The sequence below is a fragment of the Mus musculus genome, chromosome 11 (genome assembly GCF_000001635.26).
Source record: "Mus musculus strain C57BL/6J chromosome 11, GRCm38.p6 C57BL/6J".
In the NCBI taxonomy this organism is placed as follows: Eukaryota; Metazoa; Chordata; class Mammalia; order Rodentia; family Muridae; genus Mus; species Mus musculus.
In genome coordinates, this window is record NC_000077.6 from 80,626,384 (window position 1) to 80,651,012 (window position 24,629).

The window sequence follows — 24,629 nt, forward strand, 5'->3', positions numbered from 1 at the left end:
AGGTTATTTTACCCATGAGCCTTAGCACTGACTAATTTACTTTAGTGTCAATGATCTAGCTCTAATGAGTTCCACCTGTATAAACTGTTGGTATACTACTGATTAAGATCTTACTTTACTATAAATGTATTTTTTCTTAAAAAAAAAGATTATTTGCTGGGCCTGGTGGTGTGGTGTACGCCTTTAATCCCAGCACTTGGGAGGCAGAGGCAGGCGGATCTCAAGTTCGAGACCATCCTGGTCTACAGAGTGAGTTCCAGGACAGCCAGGGCTACACAGAAAAACCCTGTCTCGAAAAAACAAAACAAAACAACAACAACAACAAAAAAGATTACTGTGGTAATTTGAATGAGAATGGCCTCTACAGGCTCATATATTTGAATACTTTATCTCTAGTTGGTTGAATTGTTTAGGAAGAACTATGGCCTTGCTGGAGGAATTGTGTCACTGGGGGTGGGCTTTAAGGTTTCAAAAGTTTACACCATACTCAGATACCCACTTCTGCATCTCAGTCTCATGCCTGTGGATCAGGATATAAACTCTCAGGCACTTCTTCTGCAATATGCCTGCCTGCCTGCCTCCTTGTTCCCCTGCTCCATGACTGCTGGAATCACAGCCACTAAGTTAAACACTTTTCTTTTATAAGTTGTTTTGGTCATGGTGTCTCTTCACAGCAATAGAAAAGTCACAGAGACAGCAAACAAAATAATGGACTTCCCTGGGTGTTACAATGCAAGCCTGCAACTCCAGCATCCTAGAGGTGCAGGAATAAAGATCATTAGCTCAGAACGAACCTAGTGAGTTTGAGGCCAGTCTTGGCTATACAAGGTCCCTGTCTTAAACAAATGAACAATGCCCTCCAAATTAAGCGATAGGCTTTATATCATTACATATACTTTATTCTCACTTGTTCTTATTCACCCCTGCTCCACTCTCCTTTCTTGTTTGTTTTTTTGATTGGAGACAGGGTTTCTCTGTCCTGGATGTCCTGGAACTCACTCTGTAGACCAGGCTGGCCTCAAACTCAGAGATTCACCTGTCTCTGCCTCTTGAGTGCTGGGATTAAAGGCGTGCGCCACCACTGCCTGGCTCCCAAGGTCCTTTCTTAATCCCCCTGTCCCTTCTTGCTGGTCCTTTCCTCTTCCCAGCTAATCCTTCCTCTACTTTCATGTCACATGTATCCCTTGCCTTCCTTAAGATTTATTCTTCCCTTTCCATATCCCTCTTTTACTCTATTAGTAGAAACACATTTTCAAGTAAAAAATAGATCTAGAAAAAGTTAACATTTTGGTAAACTTCTGTAACTCTCTCCAGCAAAGCCTTCTTTCCCTCCTCGGCTTAGGTTGGAGCCCTCACTGAGCTCCTCTGGCAGTGACTATGTACCCCAGGGCATCACAATCTCTTTACCTTACTGGTCTGAGTGTTAACACAGTGTGTGTGTGTGTGTGTGTGCGCGTGTTCGTGTGCGTGAGTTGAAACCTGGGTGCTTATTACTCATTAAAAGGGTACTACAATGATAGCTAGAGGCGACGATCTGATCAAAGGGACACTACTTCTTTCAACACTCAGGCAAGGCCAAGCAGTGGATCTGTGAGTCTGCTAACCAGTGCAGAGTGTAAAGAGGGAAGCTGCAGATATCTAAACTAAGGCGCGCAAGTCATGAATGTAGTGCCTGTCTGACTTAAGTTGACTATGTGCAGCTTGCCCACTCCTTTGTTCCCTTATCATTCCGGATTCCTGGTCAGAAGTCCAGGAGGGGATCTGACTGCAAAAGCTGACTTGAGGATCCTGAAACCATGTGACCAGGATAAGGCCCAGTCACCAACGTTTACTTCCTTGTTCAACCACTGTATCAAAAGATGACTGGAAAACGCTGCAGCCTGCCCCGCTTCCCCTTGCTTTGGGGTTCCATCCTTTACAAATATTGTACAATTTCTCTTCAGGGTCACAGTTCAGCTCCCCAGTCTGCCCTCACTAATCAGTAGTGGCTTTAGTACAATAAAATTTTGGCATCTGCTTTAATACTAAGATGAACGTTTGAAGGCACAGTCAATTCCCAAGTCTGTGCTGTTGTCCCTGGCTGACAGCTTTTGCTGCCCAATTCAAATAAAGATCTTGCTTTTCTAGATTCTTGTGACTGCTTGGGTTATTTTGGTTTTTCAGACCCCAATATTTGGTGTGTTGGCCTGGAACCAAACACTACATGCTTGAGCCCCAAAGCCAAAGCGGCAGCACCGAGGTCTGTTTTTCAGCCCTCTGGACCTCCAGAGATAAGCCTGTGTTCTGGTTCCTGGTTGGTATGCCTATCTGGGGACCCAAGAAAGGAGAAACTGGAGTCAGTATTGCTCATAGGGTCAGAGTGATCTGGAGACAGCCTAGCCCTCACTGGTTCCCATTGGGTGAACATCTGGTTCTAGTTCTAAACACGCCGTCTATTCATGTCTGACAGTTTGTAACTATAGCTTTGTTTAGTTTGATTGCTCTGTGTTTCATATTTAGAAAATGAGCCAAACAATCTGCAGGCTGTTCACCCCTTAACTTAGTCTTAACCCATCTCAGGGATTTTCAGAAAAAACATACATCACCATCACCATCACCATCACCATCACCATCACCATCACCATCACCATCATCATCCCCAGCCGAGTCGAAACAAAACCTGAGAAACTAGTGCTGCTCTTAGAGCCCTGCGCCAGTGGCTAGGAGCTGAACACTGCTGGAGAAGGCCGCCCTCCTGCCTGGATGAAGCTGACAGCAAGTGGGGGTTGTGGGGCTGGGGGTATGGGGGTAGGGAGGGGGCCTGCCTGATCTGTCCAAGCTGCTCTTAAAGGGCTTAGGGTTGGACTCTTGTGACTGCTTGGGTTGAGCTGGTGTCTCAGATCCTAACCCTGTCATTCAGCCAATGCTCTGTCAGTTGGCATCCGCATCCTTTCCTATCCCATTGGTGGCTCACAAGACAGTTTAACAAGCACAGATCTCTTCTCTCGGAGAACACTGCAGGATCCAGCACTCACTGACCACGTCGCATTACTCTTCATGTCAAGAGCTGACTCATGCTTCCGACATCAACTTTTTCCTCCACTTGCATGAAGAACATACCCCAGCCCCATGTTTTACAGTGAATGATTCAGACACTGCTGGATGTCTAAGGTGGTTTGACAAAGGAATTGTGCCAACTCCATCAGCCTCCTCCTCATCACCTTTGTGGCTGGTTTTACAAACTCTCCTTCAAGTGTGTGAGTCACAGCTGATTTTGCTCACAACAGGGCACCCTGAATGATATCACTGTTGAGCAAGTGCCTTGTGTGTGGGGGAGGCAGGTTCCTGGGTTCAAATTCCAGTTCCAGCATTCATCATCTGTGTGACCTCCACCCATCTACTTAACTAGAACTTTAGTTTCCTTAGTTACCAAACGGACTTGTTTACAAGGTTCTTAAAAGATGGAGGAAGCATACAGAGTACCTGGAAGAGCATCCATCAGCCAGGTACCATTTTAGGAAGCTCTTTGGTTTGTTTCTTTAAGGGTAAAAGTAACTTTTGAGAAGTAGTTATTTTGCCTTTAATGTGAGGAATAACAAAGCATGTGGTGCATTTCAATGGAAGGAAGAGGTCTTTGTGTAGAGGAGCCTTAAAGACATCACTGGACAAAGCATCACCACTCGACAAAGCGTCACAGTACACAGCTCCTGAGAGGAGGGGGCAAACGGGCTGCAGGGGCAACAGAATCCTGGATGGAGAATGATTCTGTCCACAGTCTGTCTTGTGGTTAGTTTGTGCAATTCTGTACACAAACCTCAGAGGTCCCTTATAATCAACAGCTATTTTATTCGCAAGTTCCAGAATTCACAATCCTTATTATATGTTAATGAGCTACCTAATTCTTCATAAGATCATTCTTGTGATGGGGGTTTTATTATAACCCCTCCCCAAACACATGCACGCATGCAATACACAGCCCAACGTTAACAAATAAATGCAAGAACATACAGATAAAGTTAAATGGTTAACCAAGACAGACCAGCAAGGACAGTCCTTGTGATACACCGGCTACTTGGCTACCTTTGAAGTGTTATTTTAAAAAACGAAAAGCTACTTTATAAAAACACTTATAATTAATACATTATAGCAAGTTTTAAAAATATACTTGAACAACATTCTAAACTGAGAGCAGGAACCATGGCCAATGGTATGTTGACTGTGCTTTGATGTACAGTACTATGCTCCACTCTCAGCAAGCCCAGGCTGTCCCTAATCATCTGTAAAGACACAGGCTCCAGCCAGCTGGAGATGGTAAAAGACCAAGTATCAGATGCTGACAGCAATTATGAATTTACAGTATGGGGCTGAAGAGATGACTCAGTGGTTAAGAGCACTGGCTGCTCTTCCAAAGGACCCAGATTCAATTCCCAGCACCCATATGGCAGCTCACAACTGTCTGCAACTCCAGTTCCAGGGGATCTGACACTCTTACACAGACAGACAGACAGCAACACACCAGTACACATAAAAGTAAATAAATGTATGGGATGATAAATGCCACTAAATTCCTACTGTGACCTTGAGCAGTGGCAGAAGTAAAAGCTCACAAAAGCAGAAAGTGAGATATCACACACATAAAGCACGCACTGCCTGGGAAGGTTTAGAAGTAGAAAATGACTACATTCTATTTACTTATTCTGTTGTGTTTGTGTGCATGTGTGTGTGGATGCACACACTGTGGGTGCGGGTGGAGTCAGAGGACAACCCAGGGTGTTCTCTTCTTCCATCGGGCAGTCAAGCTCATTATCACGAGCCATCTCACTGGCCCCCACATTTCTGTGTGTGTGCACTGGAGGTTGAAACCAGGGCCTTGTACAGATTAGGTCAGCACTGAGCTACATCCCCAGCTCTTGATTTTTTGACACAGTCTTCCTATATAGCTCAGCTTTGCCTGAAACTCATTACGTAGCCCAGGCTTGCCTCAAACTTGTGAACCTCCTACCTCTGTCTTCCAAGTACTGAGATCACAGTTATGTGCTCCTATGCTAAAGTGATTATCTTAAAAACAAACAAATAAACAAACTAAAACCAAAACCTAAAAAAAATCAACTACTGGGAACAAAGGAATCCAACACACACTCTCTCTCTCTCTCTCTCTAAATATATATATATATATATATATATACACACACACACAATATATATATATACACACTATATATATACACACAATATATATATATATATACACAATATATATACACACACACAATATATATATATATATATATACACACATACACACATACAACACACACACACACACACACATACACACACACATATGTAATAGCTAGTCTTGTATAGAGGAAAAGCAGATCCCAGAACAACTTTCATAGTTTGTCATTAACACATGGGAAAGAAATTGGAGTAAGACACTTTCACTTCTGTTTCAGGTTAAAAAGACTTGATAAGATAAAATTACAGAATAAGTAAGTTGGAAACCTGGTCCTTGGGGGCCAACAATCAAAACTAAAGCTGAGGAGAGAACACAGTGAGCATAAGAAGGAGTTGACTGCAGACAGAGAGTGAAGAATCTGAAGAAAAACAGGTTCAAGTCTACTCAATTAAATTTAAGGACCTGGATGATTTTCTAAGGAAAAAAATTATCAAAACTGATTCTACAACAGATAATAAAAACTCACAGGTCATCATAAAGATCAAGAGAAAGCTAACTGCCAAGGTGGCACATGCCTATAGTCCCAATATCTGTGCAACTGAGTATCAAGTTAGCTTGGCCTACATACTAAACCCGTCTCAAGTAAAGGCAAGCATAACAACAAACAAAAGGAAACACACAGCCTCAACACAATTACTGAGTCATGCTCACACAAATGTCCCTTCCAGATGTCTTCCTAAGGAAGTGAACCTGAACAGACTAACTTCAATGATGGTTAGATTGTTTCAAAGGACAGATCAAATACAGTATCAGGTCTAAAAGAAGACAAAAATTAGCAAGAGAATCACAACAGACAGGTGGGCATGGGCACACACTTTCCCCAGAACTAGGAAGGCAGAAGTGGGATGACCATGATGAACTCAAGCCTGAGCTACATAGCCAGATCCTGCTTCAAAGAAACTAACCAAGAAAACCACCAACCGGTCAGTCCATCACCACCATGAAGCTCCCTCAAACATGAGCACTGAGAAGCAAGGGGAAAGGACTTGAGGATCTGTGATAGGTGCATGGAAATAGTTCAGTGTTTCAGAAAATAAAGACCCAAAGTCATAGTCACTCATAAGAAGGAGGACAGAAGTGGGCAAAGACAATACCCAAAATGCAATTAGTACAAAGAAATTGTTTGAGATTAAACAGAATTTTGTAGTCTAGTTTAAAAGTGATTTTGCATTCCATGCAAAATGAATAGAGACCAAGACTCAGAAACACATTGGTAACTATAAGGTAAGAGATAATTTTATGTCTGCATAGCCAGGAAAATGAGTTACAAATATGAATTAAGAAATGTCTCATTTTGCCAGGCAATGGTGACGCATGCCTTTAATCCCAGCATTGGAGCGGGTGGGGGGAGAGGCAGGCAGATTTCTGAGTTCCAGGCCAGCCTGGTCTACAAAGTGAGTTCCAGGATAGCCAGGACTACACAGAGAAACCCTGTCTCGAAAAGAAAGAAAGAAAAGAAAAAAATGAATGTTTCATTCTTGATGCAGAAAACCCAACATAAAACAATATTATTCTCTGAACCAACATTACTATGTAGAAAATATAATAAATCCATTAGCATGAAAATAGTAAAGTATCTATGAATTAATCATGAATCCTAAGACCTCTTTTGGTTTAAAGACCAATGAAGATTTATTTAATAAACCTATTTTGTACTCACAATAGATCACTTAACACTGCACAAATGTTAATCATTTTAAGAGAGTCGGTAAATTCAATGCAATTCTAATAAAGATTACTGTTATGCTTAATGAACCTATTACACACATTAAAATTTTTATTGCAGGATAAAGGTATAGACCAATCTATCTCAGTAAAGAAAAGCATAGAAGGTAGTTTATCCTACAATACATCAAGGCAGGGTTCCTTCAATGTTCCCTACTGTAAACCTTCTTCACCTGAGAAAGTTACACACACACACACACACACACACACACACACACACACACACACACACTCAAACATTTAATAATAGCAAACAACAAAGAAATTTATTTTAAAACAACGCTCTGGGATACGTATATTTTGTCATTTATTAAAGGTGGAAGGAAATTAGCATACTAATGAAATACACATAAGGAACCAAAGTTCATTTACCATTTTTTGTTGTTTTTGTTTTTCAAGACAAAGTTTCTCTGTGTAGCCCAGGACAAAAGATCCACCTGACTCTTCCTCCCAAGTGTTGAGATTAAAGGTGTGGTACCATTATACCCAGCATTAACCATATTTTTTTAAAGAAAAATCAGCCACCCAAACAGCAATTTCTAAGGTCAAACATCCTACCAGAATGCAATCTAAGAATACACTAATTCAACACACACTGAAGAGTGACAGTGTGAAAATATTGTCTGTGTTTCTGTAAGGGCAGCAAAATGCACTGTGACACTGACTACAATTCACAGCACACGGTGATTTCAAATCTGGCCTAAGGTATTGCTGCACATTGGCTGGTGCTGGAATAGCTTGGATACCGCAATGTGGGCATGTTAGGTGTTCTGAGTCAAAGCTGCAGTAACGTTTACAATGTAACATGAGTGAGCCTTGCCTCAAACACCTCAGAGTGATTCTGAGTTCATTTTTGGTCACTGCATGTTCAGAAACCTTTTAGTGTCACCAAAGGTTTTGCACCCCCACACTCAGTTACTTAGTCACATCCGGGTTATAACTCACAACTTAAGAAGCTGGGTACTAAGACATACTGTGGTAAAAGCTGTGTGGGATTAATATAAAGAAAGACAAATACAAAAACTAGAACAGAACCAAGCACCAGGGAAAACAGTATATTCAACACGAGTTATAAGTAGCTCCAAAAATCAAAGGAAAAGGAATATGCAGGAGATAGTGTGAGAATGTATGAGGCCAAGACCTTAGTATAACAGATGCCATGTTAGAGGAACCATCCTGACCTTGAAACCCAGCATGCAGGTCCTAATACTTGCCAACCTAGGAGCAATGACTTAGTTCATCAAAGACCTGGCCCGTAGTTCCAGGAAATACTCTAAATGTATTAACCTTGCCTTTTAGCTTTTGAGTTGTTCTGCTTCTTACTAATGGAAGTGTGACAACCAGGATGCCGTTTATTGCAGAAAAGACCAAAGGCTGTAAGGCATGGGGCTGCGTAATCTGGACAAGTTCTCCATGCAGCCCCCAGCTGGCAATAAAGACTTGCTTTTTGTCTTTCAGAGTGTTCTTGTGGTGGTCTCTGATGGGCTTACCTCACAAGAAGAAGATGGGCCAACCATATGAAAGAAAAACAAATTGTATTCCCATGTGAAACCATTTAATAGATATATTACAAAAGAATTAAAGACCTAAATGTAAGAGAGAAATTCATCTAATTCTTGAAAGAAGACATAATATTTTTGTGACAAGGGAATTCTTCTCAAGTGAAATTCAAAAGCCTAGAGTATAAAGAATAATATGTAAAAGTATAAAATTAAAGAACCCGTGTTCAACAAAGCATATTATATAGATACATTTCATTTTAATGTCTATAAAATAAAATAGGAGACTATATTTATAATGTCAAAAGTGGCTATAAGGCCATGTTAAGAATTGGATTCAAGGAATTCTTACTTATTATCAAGAAGACACCAACTTGAAGAAAAATGAACAAAAGACCTAAAACAATAGAAGCTTCATAAAATGTATAACTATATATATATGAAGTAGTTTATTGGAATTATACCCACAATAGGGAGATAATGCCCCAAACATATACTTTATGCTAGCAAATAAAAAACTCAGGACCAGGAATAGGTTAACTCTTTTAGAGCTGGCTGTTGGGGTCACACAGACTCCCCAAGCATTACAGGCTATTGCCAGCGCTCCTGGCTATCCCCCAGAACTTACCAGTAAGACCCTACTGCTGAAGACACTACATTCTTGAGTCCCAGGACATGGGGACATCAAGCTGGTACTACCTTGTAAGCTCCATTTCTATAGCCTGGTGTCACAGTCCTGGAAGCGCTATGCACGATGCCAGAGGACAAGAGCAAGCATCAGCCTCACCAAGCACGAACCCTGTGAGCCTGGCCTGACAACAGCTAGCCTGACAACATAGGCGCACTGGTGTAATAGTCATGACTGTTTTTTTTTCCCATTTTTTATTAGGTATTTAGCTCATTTACATTTCCAATGCTATACCAAAAGTCCCCCATACCCACCCACCCCCACTCCCCTACCCACCCACTCCCCCTTTTTGGCCCTGGCGTTCCCCTGTACTGGGGCATATAAAGTTTGCAAGTCCAATGGGCTTCTCTTTGCAGTGATGGCCGACTAGGCCATCTTTTGATACATATGCAGCTAGAGACAAGATCAACAACTTTCTGATTGGATCAAAGGCCTGCTCTATGAGATGGAACCCATATCTGGCACTACTATAGGAACCAACAACCTGTGGATAGATAGGTCATAGTCCCTAGGGGAAAACCCGATACTATTAATCTGCTAAATAGACAGAGTATTAAATTGATTTCCAATGACTCACTGCTATACCTTTAGAGTATCTCAGTTCTCATCAGAGAAACTCCTTGCAGTAGATGAAACTAGTGCTGAGGCCCCTAACTGACTAACATGTAAAAATAAAGGCTGCAGAATGCTTATCTCTAAGTCAGACATTTGTATCACACCACTCCCTCCAAGGTTCAGGAATCTTTGTAGAAGAGGTGGCCAAAAGATTGTGAGAACCAGAGGTTGTTGATAATATCAAAGAAACAATGTTTTCCAGATCCAACAGGATAAATGTACATACGAACGTAATATATGTGACGGTGTGTGGAAGACCTTTGCAAGCTATACCCAAACATAATTTCAGCACTAAGGAAGGTAGATGTGCAATTCTATCACTTGCTGAGGAGCTAATAGCCTTTGATAGCTGCTGGGAGGAGAGATGGTTCCTTCAGTGATGTGGCCTGATAGACTGACCACATATCAATGTAGGTTAAGACTCCCTAGGCCACACACAAACTGGGCCTGATAGGTATGAAAAATAAGAAAAAAAGTAATCTCACAGTTCAAAGGAAAGGTTGTCGGGGTAGGAAGGGAGGTAAGGAGAGAAGTTGATGATGATTGAATATGGTGTGTGTGTCTGTGTACATGGGTGTGTATGCATGTGTGTGTGTGCTGAAAATGCATTGCATGAAATTTTCAAAGAATAAAAATATTACAAAGAAATATAAATAGGCAATTTGCAGTAATTCCCCTCCCCAAACAATCAATTACTGAAATGTTCAAGTTCAACAGTAACCAGGTAAATAGAACCTAAAACAACTCTGAAATACTTATCATTGTACTCATCAGTCTGATAAAATGTAGGGAGCAAGATCATACTGGTAGGAATATGGGTACACAGTCACTCTCATGCGGATAACAAGGAGGTAGTGGTTGTACAATTGGTTGTTGCTCTGAATAGGAACCTGGCCATACCAATTATATACATGCTATGGCCCCGAACTTCTTCATAGAAGTATGTGCACACACACACTCATGTTTGAGACAAGGACTTTCTCTGTGGCTCAGACTGATCATGTAGTTTAGGCTTGTTTCAAACATGGTGATCCTCTTGCCTCAGTTTCCTGAGTGCTAGGATCCCAAGTGTGAGCCACTAGGCCTTGTTCACATATATAACATTTCTTTATTATTGTGGAAGTTTTGATGAAAAGGCATGGGGATAAGAAGAACAAATACATGCATGCAATGAGAAGGCAGCCTGGAGCAGATCAGTGAGGAGAGGTGTGAGCCAATGAGTGTGGACTCAGCATCCACCTCGGAGGTAGTGGTGGGGGAAGGATTACTTATGGGATGGTTACAAACATATTGGTACAATTTTTGAAATATATGATTTTCATGTGCCCTAGGCATGAAAAAGCTTTGGCCTCTAAGACAGGCATCAAGCTAGGATGAACAAAGGACTGTCATCTGCCCCACCCTTGACTAAGAACACTACCACCACCAAGGTGTCTCTTTGTCCACTGCCAGGGGGTGAAATACAAGATTTTAAAAAAAAAAAAGTCCTTTAAGCATTTAAACTGAGGAAAAAAATGTTGAACTGCAAAAGTAGGCCAACAGGATCCTTAACTTTAAACATCAGAGGACAAAATAGCTTTCAAGTTTTGGAGTGGCACAGCCAAATAAGTTTTGCGTGTGGGAAGGGAGAAAAAGGTGAAGTGCTCAAAGACCCCACACTATACCATACACTGTATCACATTTCTTGAATAAAGAAAAACATTTAGTGAAGTTTTGACCTTCTTGCCTATAAAACATGAAGTTACCTTTTGTAGGAAGAGGACAACCCTGACGAGCATCTGGGCACGAAGTTCTTCCAGGGTGAACAGTGTACGGGGTGTTCGAATGAAAATTTTGCTCTTCCCATAAGCTACGTCATCCTGAAAGCCACATCGCTCTATGAGTTTCTTGACAGCCTCTTTGTCTGAAGGAAGGTCATGGTTAGGCCAGGTGAACTCAGAGATCATCTTGTACCTAGGTGAGGAAAGAAGACAGCACAAATCAAAGAATGGAAAAAAAAGTAGTGTCGTCCAACAGAAAATCTTCTCAACAAAAGTTTAGCCAACTGTTATGAGATGTGAATTTCATCAGCCTGATAAGATGAAAAAGAAAATCTCTTCACTAAAACACTCCTTCATGATAATAATTCTTACTAAACTGAGGCTAAATATTAGGCCTTCCTTAGTCTTTGGAAGGCCACTTGCCACAAATGTATAGCAAATATCATCTGTAAGCAGGTGACCTAGGAAGCACTCTCTTTAGAGACACAAGACGAGGATGCTACCATCACGGGTTCTCAACACTGGAGGTCTAATTAGCACAGTGAGGAAGAACAGAACTGACAATGCTCATGAATAAAGGACTCTCTTCAAAGGAATCAAATGAATCTTTGCATAAACTCTTAAACCTAGGAGAAAATTAAGCAGTGTTGGGTCAACCCATGAGAATGAATTGCATTCTACAGCTAAACAGCACCTTGCTATTTGAGTCTGTCTCAAAGCCACTCCTTAATCCACAGCTTTTTTGCAAGTGTAAGACAGAAGTCACACATCTCAACCTCAAGGTGACATTCCACCACTTCTATCATAGTCTGTTTTGCTGCAAGCAGTCGTGAGTGTCTGCAGACATTTTAGGGAGTCACACATGGTATGAGTCCATGGCAGGAGGGAGAGCATCTAAAAACCCTGCCTGCACAGTGATGTCCCCATACTCTATGCAGCACTAATGTGCAGCTAAATCAGCCATTGTTCTCTGATACTGAACCTGAACTTTACAGAGATTCTCTTCACATCACTCAGGTTACAGGGTATTTGGCTGGTGCTTCCTCCTGGTAGTCACATGCTTTTCTTATTTAAGACAATTTAACGAGTACATATTAGTTGAATAAAACAACAGGGTTCACTGAGACTCTTTTATACGGAGTACAGTAGACTTTGATCTCCTTCTCCTAGTTTTCTTTCTGCTTTCATACCTTCTCCCAAGATTCCACAGATGAGAGGAAACAGAAACACTTCTCTTTTCAAGCGTGGGTTATTTCACTCAACATAATCATCTACAGTTCCATCCAACTTCTGAAAAGGAACTCTATCTATCCATGTTCTGGATGCATCCTCCTCTTGGTGGGCGCCTGGGCTGATTCCCTAACATGTTTCCTGGGAACATTTCTGATTCTCAGAGTGTACACACAGGAACTACGTAGCTGGACCATGTTCCTTGAGAACACTCCACCTCCTCCTCCTAATCCTTTCAAGTAGCACCACTTCCTAAGCATGCCAACATACAAGCCTATGGAGGCCGTGCTTACTCAAACCATCACACCCATGTAGGTCACACAGCACGGAGAACAGCAAGTGCACTTAAGCACTGAGCCACCTTTCCAACCCCTGGTTTAAGTCCTATATATTTATATACTCACTTTGTGTGTGTGAGAGAGATCTATAGTCCAGAATGTTGAAAATGTTTAAATATAGATATTTCAAATAATTAAACTGATGAAAAAGAAAACATTTCCCTGCTCCCGGTTGCCAAGAGTCACTCATTGCCATCCCTGAATCAACAGCAGCAGCATTTCACACTCAGTGACTCCTCCAGCTAGGAGCTGCCCTAAGTGCCGTATGTCCTTTATCCCAGTCATCTAGTGGTAAATCCAAGATTCACACCAGTTAGTCTAATTTCACAACCTCGGTGTTTAACTTAGGATAATGACAGCTCCTGTATCAGCAGCCATAGTAATAGTGAATATCTATTATGTTCCAGGGACTTGAACTTTTTCTTAATTCATTTTAATATTCATTTTATAGATGCAGAAATAAGATCAAAGAAGTGAAACATCTGGCTCAGGAACAAGTGGGAAGGAAGTATTACAGTAGAGTCCTGGGTAAGATTCCAAATCCATGTTCCTCACATTTCCATCAATATGACTGAATTTTCTTCCATGGCTTATAAGCTACAAACTCAGGGACAATGTGGACTCTGGAGAATAACTTCTCATATGTGCAATTTCCTTGACTTTTCTGTTCACTTAATAGATGCTTGCAGATGGCCTAATGTGGGCTGCTGTTTCATGGTAATTCTGAGTGCTGTTAGGTTCTGCTGTGTACTCCACCCTTACCTGTGAAGAAACTTCTCGTAGGTCTGGCGGAAGGCAAACCCTGCCCGGCGCACTCTCACATTCTCCAGCAGCCCCAGGTATTCTACCTGATGGCGGCAGCGCTCATCGTCAAATATCTGTGGGGACTTCTTGTCATTGGGTTTGATGCAACGCACATAGTACGGCTCCTAAAGGAATACATAAGCAGTGACAGAAGTCAGGCCCAGACAAGGGTGCCAGCGTGTCATTAGTGCCAACTGTGCCACACTAATCTCAGCGCCTCTGACCACTGGGGCACACACCTGTAAATGAAGCGTTCTTCCTTCCTGCCTCAATTCAAAGCGGTTCTCATGGAATCAAGCGGTTTATATTCTACTCTTTAAGACTCATCAGAAACAACAGAAAGGGGTTAAAGCCAAGGAGCAAAAAATTAGGATTACAAATAGCTGAAGGAATCAATCAAAAGAAGAGAATGCAGCAGCTGTGGTAAAGATCAACTGTGATGGAGAACATGGTGCGATGGAGAAGATCAGGCCTAGGAGTCGTGAAGTAGCTCCCTGAGTGTCAGCCATTGCCCTTATATCATTATATCTTTGCCCTTGTTGCACTAGTTTGTGCTTCTGAAAGACATGAAACTTTATGGGTAAGAGAAACATTTTAAAGCCATCAATCAGCATTAGAGATTCTATGAAAAAGCCCCACCAAAAATTCTCCCCTCTGTCAATTACATTTTGTACCAGGCATTAGATCTCAACTCCTGTTAAATATAAAGCCATGTTTGGCATAGATCCTGGTACACCGAGGATAATGAATAAATTATCACTGGATGAATTTAAGAGGTCAAATATATCCTACTTGTAAGAATAGTGACTGTCTTTCTCTTCTCTGAATCCATTATCCATCAGACACACAGATGCACCTAATTAAGATAGAGTCCTCCATAGTTATATTAGGTAATTTTGGGCATCATGGAGGATTTGAGATGGCAAAGAGTAGCAAATGATTTACGAAGTAGGAGAGTTTTGAAGAATGTGAACTGATTTATACTTTAAAAAAGTTTTCAATACCTAAAAAAGAAGCTATAATTATATATTCATTATGCTCCCGCACCATAAAAATAAAGTTGTTTTCTTCCTTCTTTGCAAATCCTACTGCATTAGCTTCCTATTGTTGATGCAGCAGATTATGACAAATTTAGTGGCTTAAAATATTATTTTATTATCTCACAGCTGTGGAGGTTAGAAGTCTAAGATGGGTTTCAACAGTTAAAGTCATGGTGATATAGAGTTATTACTTTCAGAAGGACCTTGGAGATAGCTTGTTTATCTTTTCTGGTGCGATGGTAAATTGTGATTGTTAACTTGACTGGACTGAGATGCATCTAGATTAGTTAAGTGCACTTCTTCACTATCTCTGAGAATACTCCGAGAGGATTAACAAAGGGAAATGTGAGCAGCACAACCTTAGAGGCTGGAGGCTTGGCTGGCACAAAGGGGAAGGGGACTACCCATAGCCCCATGCCACATCCTGGCTGCCACGATATCAATTGCTCTGCTCTACCATGCTCTTCTTGTCACAATGGAAGAAAAACCAAGAACCTAAATACATTTTGCCTCCTTTCAAGTTGTTATGTCAGTTATTCTGTTACAACAATGAGACTCAATCTCTCATACAGCAATGGCTGGGTCTTCTCATGTCAGCTTTCTGCTTCTGACTCTTTTGTCTCCCTTTCCCTACCAAAGGGCTAAGTAATTATATACTGAAAGAACCCAGATATCCTTGGATAATCACTAACTTTAAGGAATGCTAGTAAGACCTTGATTTCACCTTTTCTGTGTAACACAGTTACATGGATTCCTAAGTAAGGAATCTATGAAATAACAACAAGCAAAGTAAATATAGCATAATAAAAGGCATGAAGAGTAAATTATGCAGCCAATGATTTAATCGGTCATGCCTATATAATAAAACTCTGATTAACAACTCACAACACTTGGGCTTGGAGGATGTATTGATGTATTGGGTGAATGGTACCCTCTTACTCCTTGGGGACAGAAAGCCACTGCACTCAGACCCTACTTCCAGCCTTTGTCAGCTTATTTATCTTTTCATCTGGTTGTTTGTATCCTTCATAATAAAACTGTTACTATAGGGATAGAATTTATAGTTCTGTGAATCATTCTAACAAATTATTAAATGTAAAGAACAATTAAGAAAACTTCAAAAATCGTATCCAAGTCATACGGAAGTGGGTTCCAGAGACCTCACTTGAAGATGGCATTTGAAATCAACATCAATCTTATTAGCAACTTTGCCTTTTAACTTGTTGGACCAGATGACAATTTGGCTAGTAGTGTCAGAGGGAAATAAATTACACATTACCTAGTAGGTATAAGGATTGGTGCTACCAGGTAGGGCCACTATTCTGTCTAGCATACCTGTCTTTATTTTGGTCTTGTTCATCTATGGAAGAGTGACATGACCATGATATTTGTAGCATAAGCCACTAAGAGGTAGGAGTCTCTGGATCTGGGCTGGCTTTGTGACTTGCTTTACCAATACAATACAGCAGAAGTGATACTAAGGGACATTGGAAGAGGTCGCCATGAGAGAGAGAGACACTGCCTCTCTAGCATGTAAAGAAGCCAAACACTACATGAATAAGATACTCAATCATGATTAGAGAGTCAGGCCATAGTCATTCACTCATTAGACTGCCCATCCCTGACATCCTGACCTCTGCTTGTTGAGCCTAGCAGAATTACCCAGCCAGCTCATTGAATCATGGGGAATAATTCAATCATGGGGATAAGCTGGGTTCTCTTTTTTTTTTTTTCCCATTTTTTATTAGGCATTTAGCTCATTTACATTTCCAAGCTGGGTTCTCTTAAGCACTATATTTCAGAGTAATTTGTTATGCATCAAGGCATATGCATCAAGAGATAACTGACTACAGGCTTGTTGGCCCATGTCTTTAATCCCAGCACTCAGGAAGCAGAGGCTGGTAGATCTTTCTGAGTTTGAAGGCAGCCTGGTCTACATATCGAGTTCCAGACCAGCCAAAACTAGGCAGTGAGTCCCAGTCTCAAAAACAAACAAACACACACACACACACACACACACACACACACACACACACGCGCGCGCGCACACACACACACACACACACTGGTATGCTAGCCAATCCTGAAATATCAATACTTATATTTTAAATATTTTTGTATATTTAATCAGAGGATGAATATTATTACGTTTATGCAGAATCCTACTTTTAAAAGTAGCCAGAGTTGGTAATAGTTTTTACACAGAGTATTGATTAACTTTGAAAAGACTTAGTGCCATGGGGAAGGAGGAGAGGTCACTATTTAGTGAAGGTCTTTGGTGAGCCTTTTGGCATAGAAGTTCTCACTACTTGGGGAATAAACCTAGACAAGTAGCATCAAGCACAATAAGTATCAAAGTGGTTTTAGGTCTACCAGCATGTTCTGGTGCTGATGTAACACTATACAGAATCGGCATAGAGTCATCTCTGTTATTATGTAGTGTGATTATTTCCTCTTTAATGTCAGATTGACCACATGTAGAACCACCTAGGAAATTGATGTAGTACACGTCTGTGTCTGAAGGGACAGTTTTGCAAAGAATTAATGGTAAGGATTACGGTTCTGCAAGTCATTATGGTAAGATCAGGCTGGAATGTGGCAGTACCATCATAGTGGCTGGGGCTCTGGGTAGAGTAAAAGGGGAACAGGAAATGGAGACCTGAGTATCAGCATTCATCTTCCCTCCCTGCCTCTGGCTCTCCATGATGTGAACTAGTCTGCAGTACCAAGCCTTTTCCGCCACGATGGACTGAATCTTCAAAAAACAATGAACCCAAATGAACTTTTCTTCATTACATTGCTTCTGCTGGGTATTCTGCAGACATGTACTACACACACACACACACACACACACACACACACACACACACACACACACTCATGTACACGCAGAGTCAGTGAAATAAGGAAATAAATCTCCAAGAGCTAAAAAGAAGCCATACAAACACTAGTAAAAACATGTTTTCATATTTGTAATATTTACACAAAGCAGACTTACAAATAAAAATGAGGAGGGAAGGAAGGAATGTTTCCAACAGGCAAGTGGCTCAACCAACAGAAAGATGTGAATACTCAAGAAGGAAGACCAAAGGGTGGATATTTTGTTCCTTCTTAGAATGGGGAACAAAATACCCATGGAAGGAGTTACAGAGACAAAGTTTGGAGCTGAGACTGAAGGAAAGATCATCCAGAGACTGCCCCACCCTGGGATCCATCCCATATACAACCACCAAACCCAGACACTATTGCATATGCCAGCAAGATTTTGCTGACAGGACCCTGATATAGCTATCTCTTGTGAGGCTATGCCAGTGCCTGGCAAATACAGAAGTGGATGCTCACAGTCATCTATTGGATGGAACACAGGGCCCCTAATGAAGTAGCTAGAGAAAGTACCCAAGGAGCTAAAGGGGTCTGCAACCCTATACAAGGATCAACAATATGAACTAACCAGTATCCCGCCCCCCACCACCCAGAGCTGTGCCTCTAGTTGCATATATAGCAGAGGAGAGCGTAGTCGGCCACCTATGGGAGGAGAGGCCCTTGGTCTTGCAAAGATCATATGCCCCAGTACAGGGGAATGCCAGGGCCAGGAAGCAGGAGTGGGTGGGTTGAGGAGCAGGGTGGGGGGAGGGTATAGGGGACTTTTGGGATAACATTTGAAATGTAAATGAAGAAAATATTTAATAATAAAAAAAGAAAGATGTGAATACAAAATATTCAAAGCAAAGAAAACCTTCATGCTTGGGAATTAAGAAACATACTACTGAATGACTCAGAGGTCTGAATTATGAGATGAACTAGGAAATACTTTGAATTGCGTATACATGTAGTGACATGGACTCAGCAATCAATGCAAGGAGTCATTTGAGGCCGCACGTGAGACTTTATTGATCAGATAAGTGGAATCACATCAGCACTGAGCACTAGCACACAGGAAGCAGAAACACCACCATGAGACACTACCAGCCAACCAACAAGTGGGGAAGCCCTTTCCTCCTGCCTCGTGATGTAAGTGACTGAATAAAGAATCTAGTGGGAATACTTTTTCTATATTTAATCAGCACCCTGTCTCAGCTTATAAATGCCACCTCCTCTCTCACTTATAAATATCAAGACTGACTCAGCCTAAGCAATCCTAAATTTGACGAACTTGGTGTTGTATAAAAGCTAAACTGATGGAGTTCATAGTGATCTCATTTTCTTAACCTGTCTCCCTAGGTTTTAAGTGGAAAATGTAATTTGTAAAAGTACGCCAAATGGTGCATGCGTTACCTAGAAGTTAATGCATTTTTTTTTTCACTTTGTTATTCTTTATTTCTAAAAAGTTAAAAAAGGAAAGAGAGGGCCTAGTTTACTTGTTGGGCATTTGTTCTAAGTAAGTTTTTTTTATTAGGTATTTTCCTCATTTACATTTCCAATGCTATCCCAAAAGTCCCCCCAACCCCCCCCACTCCCCTACCTACCCACTCCCACTTCTTGGCCCTGGCGTTCCCCTGTACTGAGGCATATAAAGTTTGCACAACCAATGGGCCTCTCTTTCCACTGATGGCCGACTAGGCCATCTTCTGATACATATGCAGCTAGAGACACGAGCTCCGGGGGGTACTGGGTAGTTCATATTGTTGTTCCACCTATAGGGTTGCAGATCCCTTTAGCTCCTTGGGTACTTTCTCTAGCTCCTCCACTGGGGGCCCTGTATTCCATCCAATAGCTGACTGTGAGCATCCACTTCTGCATTTGCTAGGCCCCGGCATAGTCTCACAAGAGACAGCTATATCAGGGTCCTTTCAGCAAAATCTTGCTAGGGTATGCAATGGTGTCAGCGTTTGGAGGCTGATTATGGGATGGATCCCCTGATATGGCAGTCTCTAGATGGTCCATCCTTTTGTCTCAGCTCCAAACTTTGTCTATGTAACTCCTTCCATGGATGTTTTGTTCCCAATTCTAAGAAGGGGCAATGTGTCCACACTTTGGTCTTCCTTCTTCTTGAGTTTCATGTGTTTCAAAAATTGTAACTTGCATCTTGGATATTCTAAGTTTCTGGGCTAATATCCCCTTATCAGTGAGTACATATCATGTGAGTTCTTTTGTGATTGGGTTACCTCACTCAGGATAATGCCCTCCAGGTCCATCCATTTGCCTAGAAATTTCATAAATTCATTCTTTTAAATAGCAGAATAGTAACTCCATTGCGTAAATGTACCACATTTTCTGTATCCAGTATCCATTCCTCTGTTGAGGGGCATCTAGGTTCTTTCCAGCTTCTGGCTATTATAAATAAAGCTGCTATGAACATAGTGGAACGTGTGTCTTTCTTACCAGTTGGAACATCTTCTGGATATATGCTCAGGAGAGGTATTGCGGGATCCTCCAGTAGTACCATGTCCAATTTTCTGAGGAACCACCAGACTGATTTCCAGAGTGGTTGTACAAGCTTGCAATCCCACCAACAATGGAGGAGTGTTCCTCTTTCTCCACATCCTTGCCAGCATATGCTGTCACCTGAATTTCTGATCTTAGCCATTCTGACTGGTGTGAGGTGGAATCTTAGTGTTGTTTTGATTTGCATTTCCCTGATGATTAAGGATGCTGAACATTTTTTCAGGTGCTTCTCAGCCATTCCGTATTCCTCAGTTGAGAATTCTTTGTTTAGCTCTGAGCCTCATTTTTTAATGGGATTATTTGATTTTCTGGAGTCCACCTTCTTGAGCTCTTTGTATATATTGGATATTAGTCCCCTATCTGATTTAGGATAGGTAAAGATCCTTTCCCAATCTGTTGGTGGCCTTTTTGTCTTGTTGATGGTGTCTTTTGCCTTACAGAAGCTTTGCAATTTTATGAGGTCCCATTTGTCCATTCTCGATCTTACAGCACACACCATTGCTGTTCTATTCAGGAATATTTCCCCTGTGCCCATATCTTCGAGGTTTTTCCCCACTTTCTCCTCTATAAGTTTCACTGTCTCTGGTTTTATGTGGAGTTCCTTGATCCACTTAGATTTGACTTTAGTACAAGGAAATAGGAATGGATAAATTCACATTCTTCTACATGATAACCACCAGTTGTGCCAGCACCATTTGTTGAAAATGCTGTCTTTTTTCCACTGGATGGTTTTAGCTCCCTTGTCAAAGATCAAGTGACCATAGGTGTGTGGGTTCATTTCTGGGTCTTCAATTCTATTCCATTGGTCTACTTGTCTGTCGCTATACCAGTACCATGCCATTTTTATCACAATTGCTCTGTAGTACAGCTTTAGATCAGGCATGGTGATTCTACCTGAGGTTCTTTTATCCTTGAGAAGAGTTTTTGCTATCCTAGGTTTTTTGTTATTCCAGATGAATTTGCAGATTGCCCTTTCTAATTCGTCGAAGAATTGAGTTGGAATTTTGATGGGGATTGCATTGAATCTATAGATTGCTTTTGGCAAGATAGCCATTTTTACTATATTGATCCTGCCAATCCATGAGCATGGGAGATCTTTCCATCTTCTGAGATCTTCTTTAATTTCTTTCTTCAGAGACTTGAAGTTTTTATCATACAGATCTTTCACTTCCTTGGTTAGAGTCACACCAAGGTATTTTATATTGTTTGTGACTCTTGTGAAGGGTGTTGTTTCCCTAATTTCTTTCTCAGCCTGTTTATTCTTTGTGTAGAGAAAGGCCATTGACTTGTTTGATTTAATTTTGTATGCAGCTACTTCACTGAAGCTGTTTATCAGGTTTAGGAGTTCTCTGGTGGAATTTTTAGGGTCATTTATATATACTATCATATCATCTGCAAAATGTGATATTTTTACTTCATCTTTTCCAATTTGTATCCCCTTGATCTCCTTTTGTTGTCAAATTGCTCTGGCTAGGACTTCAAGTACAATGTTGAATAGGTATGGAGAAAGTGGGCAGCCTTGTCTAGTCCCCGATTTTAGTGGGATTGCTTCCAGCTTCTCACCATTTACTTTGATGTTGGCAGTGGTTTGCTGTAGATTGATTTTATCATGTTTAGGTATGGGCCTTGAAATCCTGATCTTTCCAAGACTTTTATCATGAATGGGTGTTGGATTTTGTCAAATGCTCTCTCCCTGTCTAATGAGATGATCATGTGGTTTTGTCTTTGAGTTTGTTTATATAGTGGATTACGTTTATGGATTTCCGTATATTAAACCATCCCTGCATCCCTGGAGTAAAACCTTCTTGATCAGGATGGATGATTGTTTTAATGTGTTCTTGGATTCGGTTAGCAAGAATTTTATTGAGTATTTTTGCATTGATAGTCATAAGGGAAATTGGTCTGAAGTTCTCTATCTTTGTTGAATCTTTCTGTGGTTTAGGTATCAGAGTAATTGTGCTTCATAGAATGAATTGGGTAGAGTACCTTCTCCTTCTATTTTGTGGAATAGTTTGTGCAGAACTGGAATTAGATCTTCTTTGAAGGTCTGATAGAACTCTGCACTAAACCCATCTGGTCCTAGGCTTTTTTTTTTTTTTTTTTTTTTTGGGTGGGAGACTATTAATGACTGCTTCTATTTCTTTAGGGGATATAGGACTGTTTAGATTATTAACCTGATCCTGATTTAACTTTGGTACCTGGTATCTGTCTAGAAATTTGTTCATTTCATCCAGGTTTTCCAGTTTTGTTGAGTATAGCCTTTTGTAGAAGGATCTGATGGTATTTTGGATTTTTTCAGGATCTGTTGTTATGTCTCCCTTTTCATTGCTGATTTTGTTAATTAGGATGCTGTCCCTGTGCCCTCTAGTGAGTCTGGCAAGGGGTTTATCTATCTTTCTGATTTTCTCAAAGAACCAGCTCCTCGTTTGGTTGATTCTTTGAATAGTTCTTCTTGTTTCCACTTGGTTGATTTCGCCCCTGAGTTTATTTCCTGCCATCTACTCCTCTTGGGTGAATTTGCTTCCTTTTGTTCTAGAGCTTTTAGGTGTGTTGGCAAGCTGCTAGTGTGTGCTCTCTCTAGTTTCTTTTTGGAGGCACTCAGAGCTATGAGTTTCCCTCTTAGAAATGCTTTCATTGTGTCCCATAAGTTTGGGTATGTTGTGGCTTCATTTTCATTAAACTCTAAAAAGTCTTTAATTTCTTTCTTTATTCCTTCCTTGACCAAGGTATCATTGATAAGAGTGTTGTTCAGTTTCCACGTGAATGTTGGCTTTCTATTATTTATGTTGTTATTGAAGATCAGCCTTAGTCCATGGTGATCTGCTAGGAAGCATGGGACAATTTCAATAATTTTGTGTCTGTTGAGGCCTGTTTTGTGACCAATTATATGGTCAGTTTTGGAGAAGGTACCATGAGGTGCTGAGAAGAAGGTATATCCTTTTGTTTTAGGATAAAATGTTCTGTAGATATCTGTTAAATCCATTTGTTTCATAACTTCTGTTAGTTTCACTGTGTCCCTGTTTAGTTTCTGTTTCCAAGATCAGACCATTGATAAAAGTGGTGTGTTGAAGTCTCCCACTATTATTGGGTGAGGTGCAAAGTGTGCTTTGAGCTTTACTAAAGTTTCTCTAATGAATGTGGTTGCCCTTGAATTTGGAGCATAGATATTCAGAATTGAGAGCTCCTCTTGGAGGATTTTACCTTTGATGAGTATGAAGTGTCCCTCCTTGTCTTTTTTGATAACTTTGGGTTGGAAGTCGATTTTATTCGATATTAGAATGGCTACTCTAGCTTGTTTCTTCAGACCATTTTCTTGGAAAATTGTTTTCCAGCCTTTTATTTTGAGGTAGTGTCTGTCTTTTTCCCTGAGATGGGTTTCCTGTAAGCAGCAAAATGTTGGGCCCTGTTTGTGTAGTCAGTCTGTTAGTCCATGTCTTTTTATTGGGGGAATTGAGCCCATTGATATTAAGAGATATTAAGGAAAAGTAATTGTTGCTTCCTATTATTTTTGTTGTTAGAGTTGGCATTCTGTTCTTGTGGCTGTCTTCTTTTTGGTTTGTTGATTACTTTCTTGCTTTTTCTAGGATGTGGTTTCTGTCCTTGTATAGTTTTTTTTTTTTTTTTTTCTGTTATTATCCTTTGAAGGGCTAGATTCGTGGAAAGATAATGTGTGAATTTGGTTTTGTCGTGAAATACTTTGGTTTCTCCATCTATGGTAATTAAGAGTTTGGCTGGGTATAGTAGCCTGGGCTGGCATTTGTGTTCTCTTAGTGTCTGTATAACATCTGTGCAGGATCTTCTGGCTTTCATAGTCTCCAGTGAAAAGTCTGGTGTTATTCTGATAGGCCTGCCTTTATATGTTACTTGACCTTTTCCCCTTACTGCTTTTAATATTCTGTCTTTATTTAGTGCATTTGTTGTTCTGATTATTATGTGTCAGGAGGAATTTCTTTTCTGGTCCAGTCTATTTGGAGTTTTGTAGGCTTCTTGTATGTTCATGGGCATCTCTTTCTTTAGGTTTGGAAAGTTTTCTTCTATTATTTTGTTGAAGATATTTGCTGGCCCTTTAAGTTGAAAATCTTCATTCTCATCTACTCCTATTATCCATAGGTTTGGTCTTCTCATTGTGTCCTGGATTTCCTGGATGTTTTGAGTTAGGATCCTTTTGCATTTTCTTTGATTGTTGTGCCTATGTTCTCTATGGAATCTTCTGCTCCTGAGATTCTCTCTTCCATCTCTTGTATTCTGTTGCTGATGCTCACATCTATGGTTCCAGATTTCTTTCCTAGGGTTTCTATCTCCAGTGTTGCCTCACTTTGGGTTTTCT

The 24,629-nt window shown here is 40.8% G+C and overlaps 1 protein-coding gene and 1 long non-coding RNA gene across 5 annotated transcripts in view; one reads left to right on the forward strand and one right to left on the reverse strand.

The window, feature by feature from the left end:
- Window positions 1-24,629, reverse strand: part of Myo1d (myosin ID) — a 297,930-nt gene that overhangs the window by 144,258 nt on the left and 129,043 nt on the right. For all 4 annotated transcript variants that reach the window (XM_011249085.2, NM_177390.3, XM_006533585.1 and 1 more), the window contains 2 exons: window positions 13,836-14,002; window positions 11,491-11,698 (listed from right to left, as the gene is read on the reverse strand). In XM_011249085.2, coding sequence (XP_011247387.1) covers window positions 11,491-11,698; window positions 13,836-14,002 — 375 coding nt within the window. Of the gene's footprint in view, window positions 1-11,490; window positions 11,699-13,835; window positions 14,003-24,629 lie in introns of those variants that run through there.
- Gm38907 overlaps window positions 1-24,629 on the forward strand; it is a 57,261-nt gene that overhangs the window by 7,588 nt on the left and 25,044 nt on the right. Inside the window, exon 2 of the long non-coding RNA XR_880037.2 lies at window positions 13,525-13,601. This is a non-coding gene — a long non-coding RNA (predicted gene, 38907). The remainder of the gene's footprint in view (window positions 1-13,524; window positions 13,602-24,629) is intronic.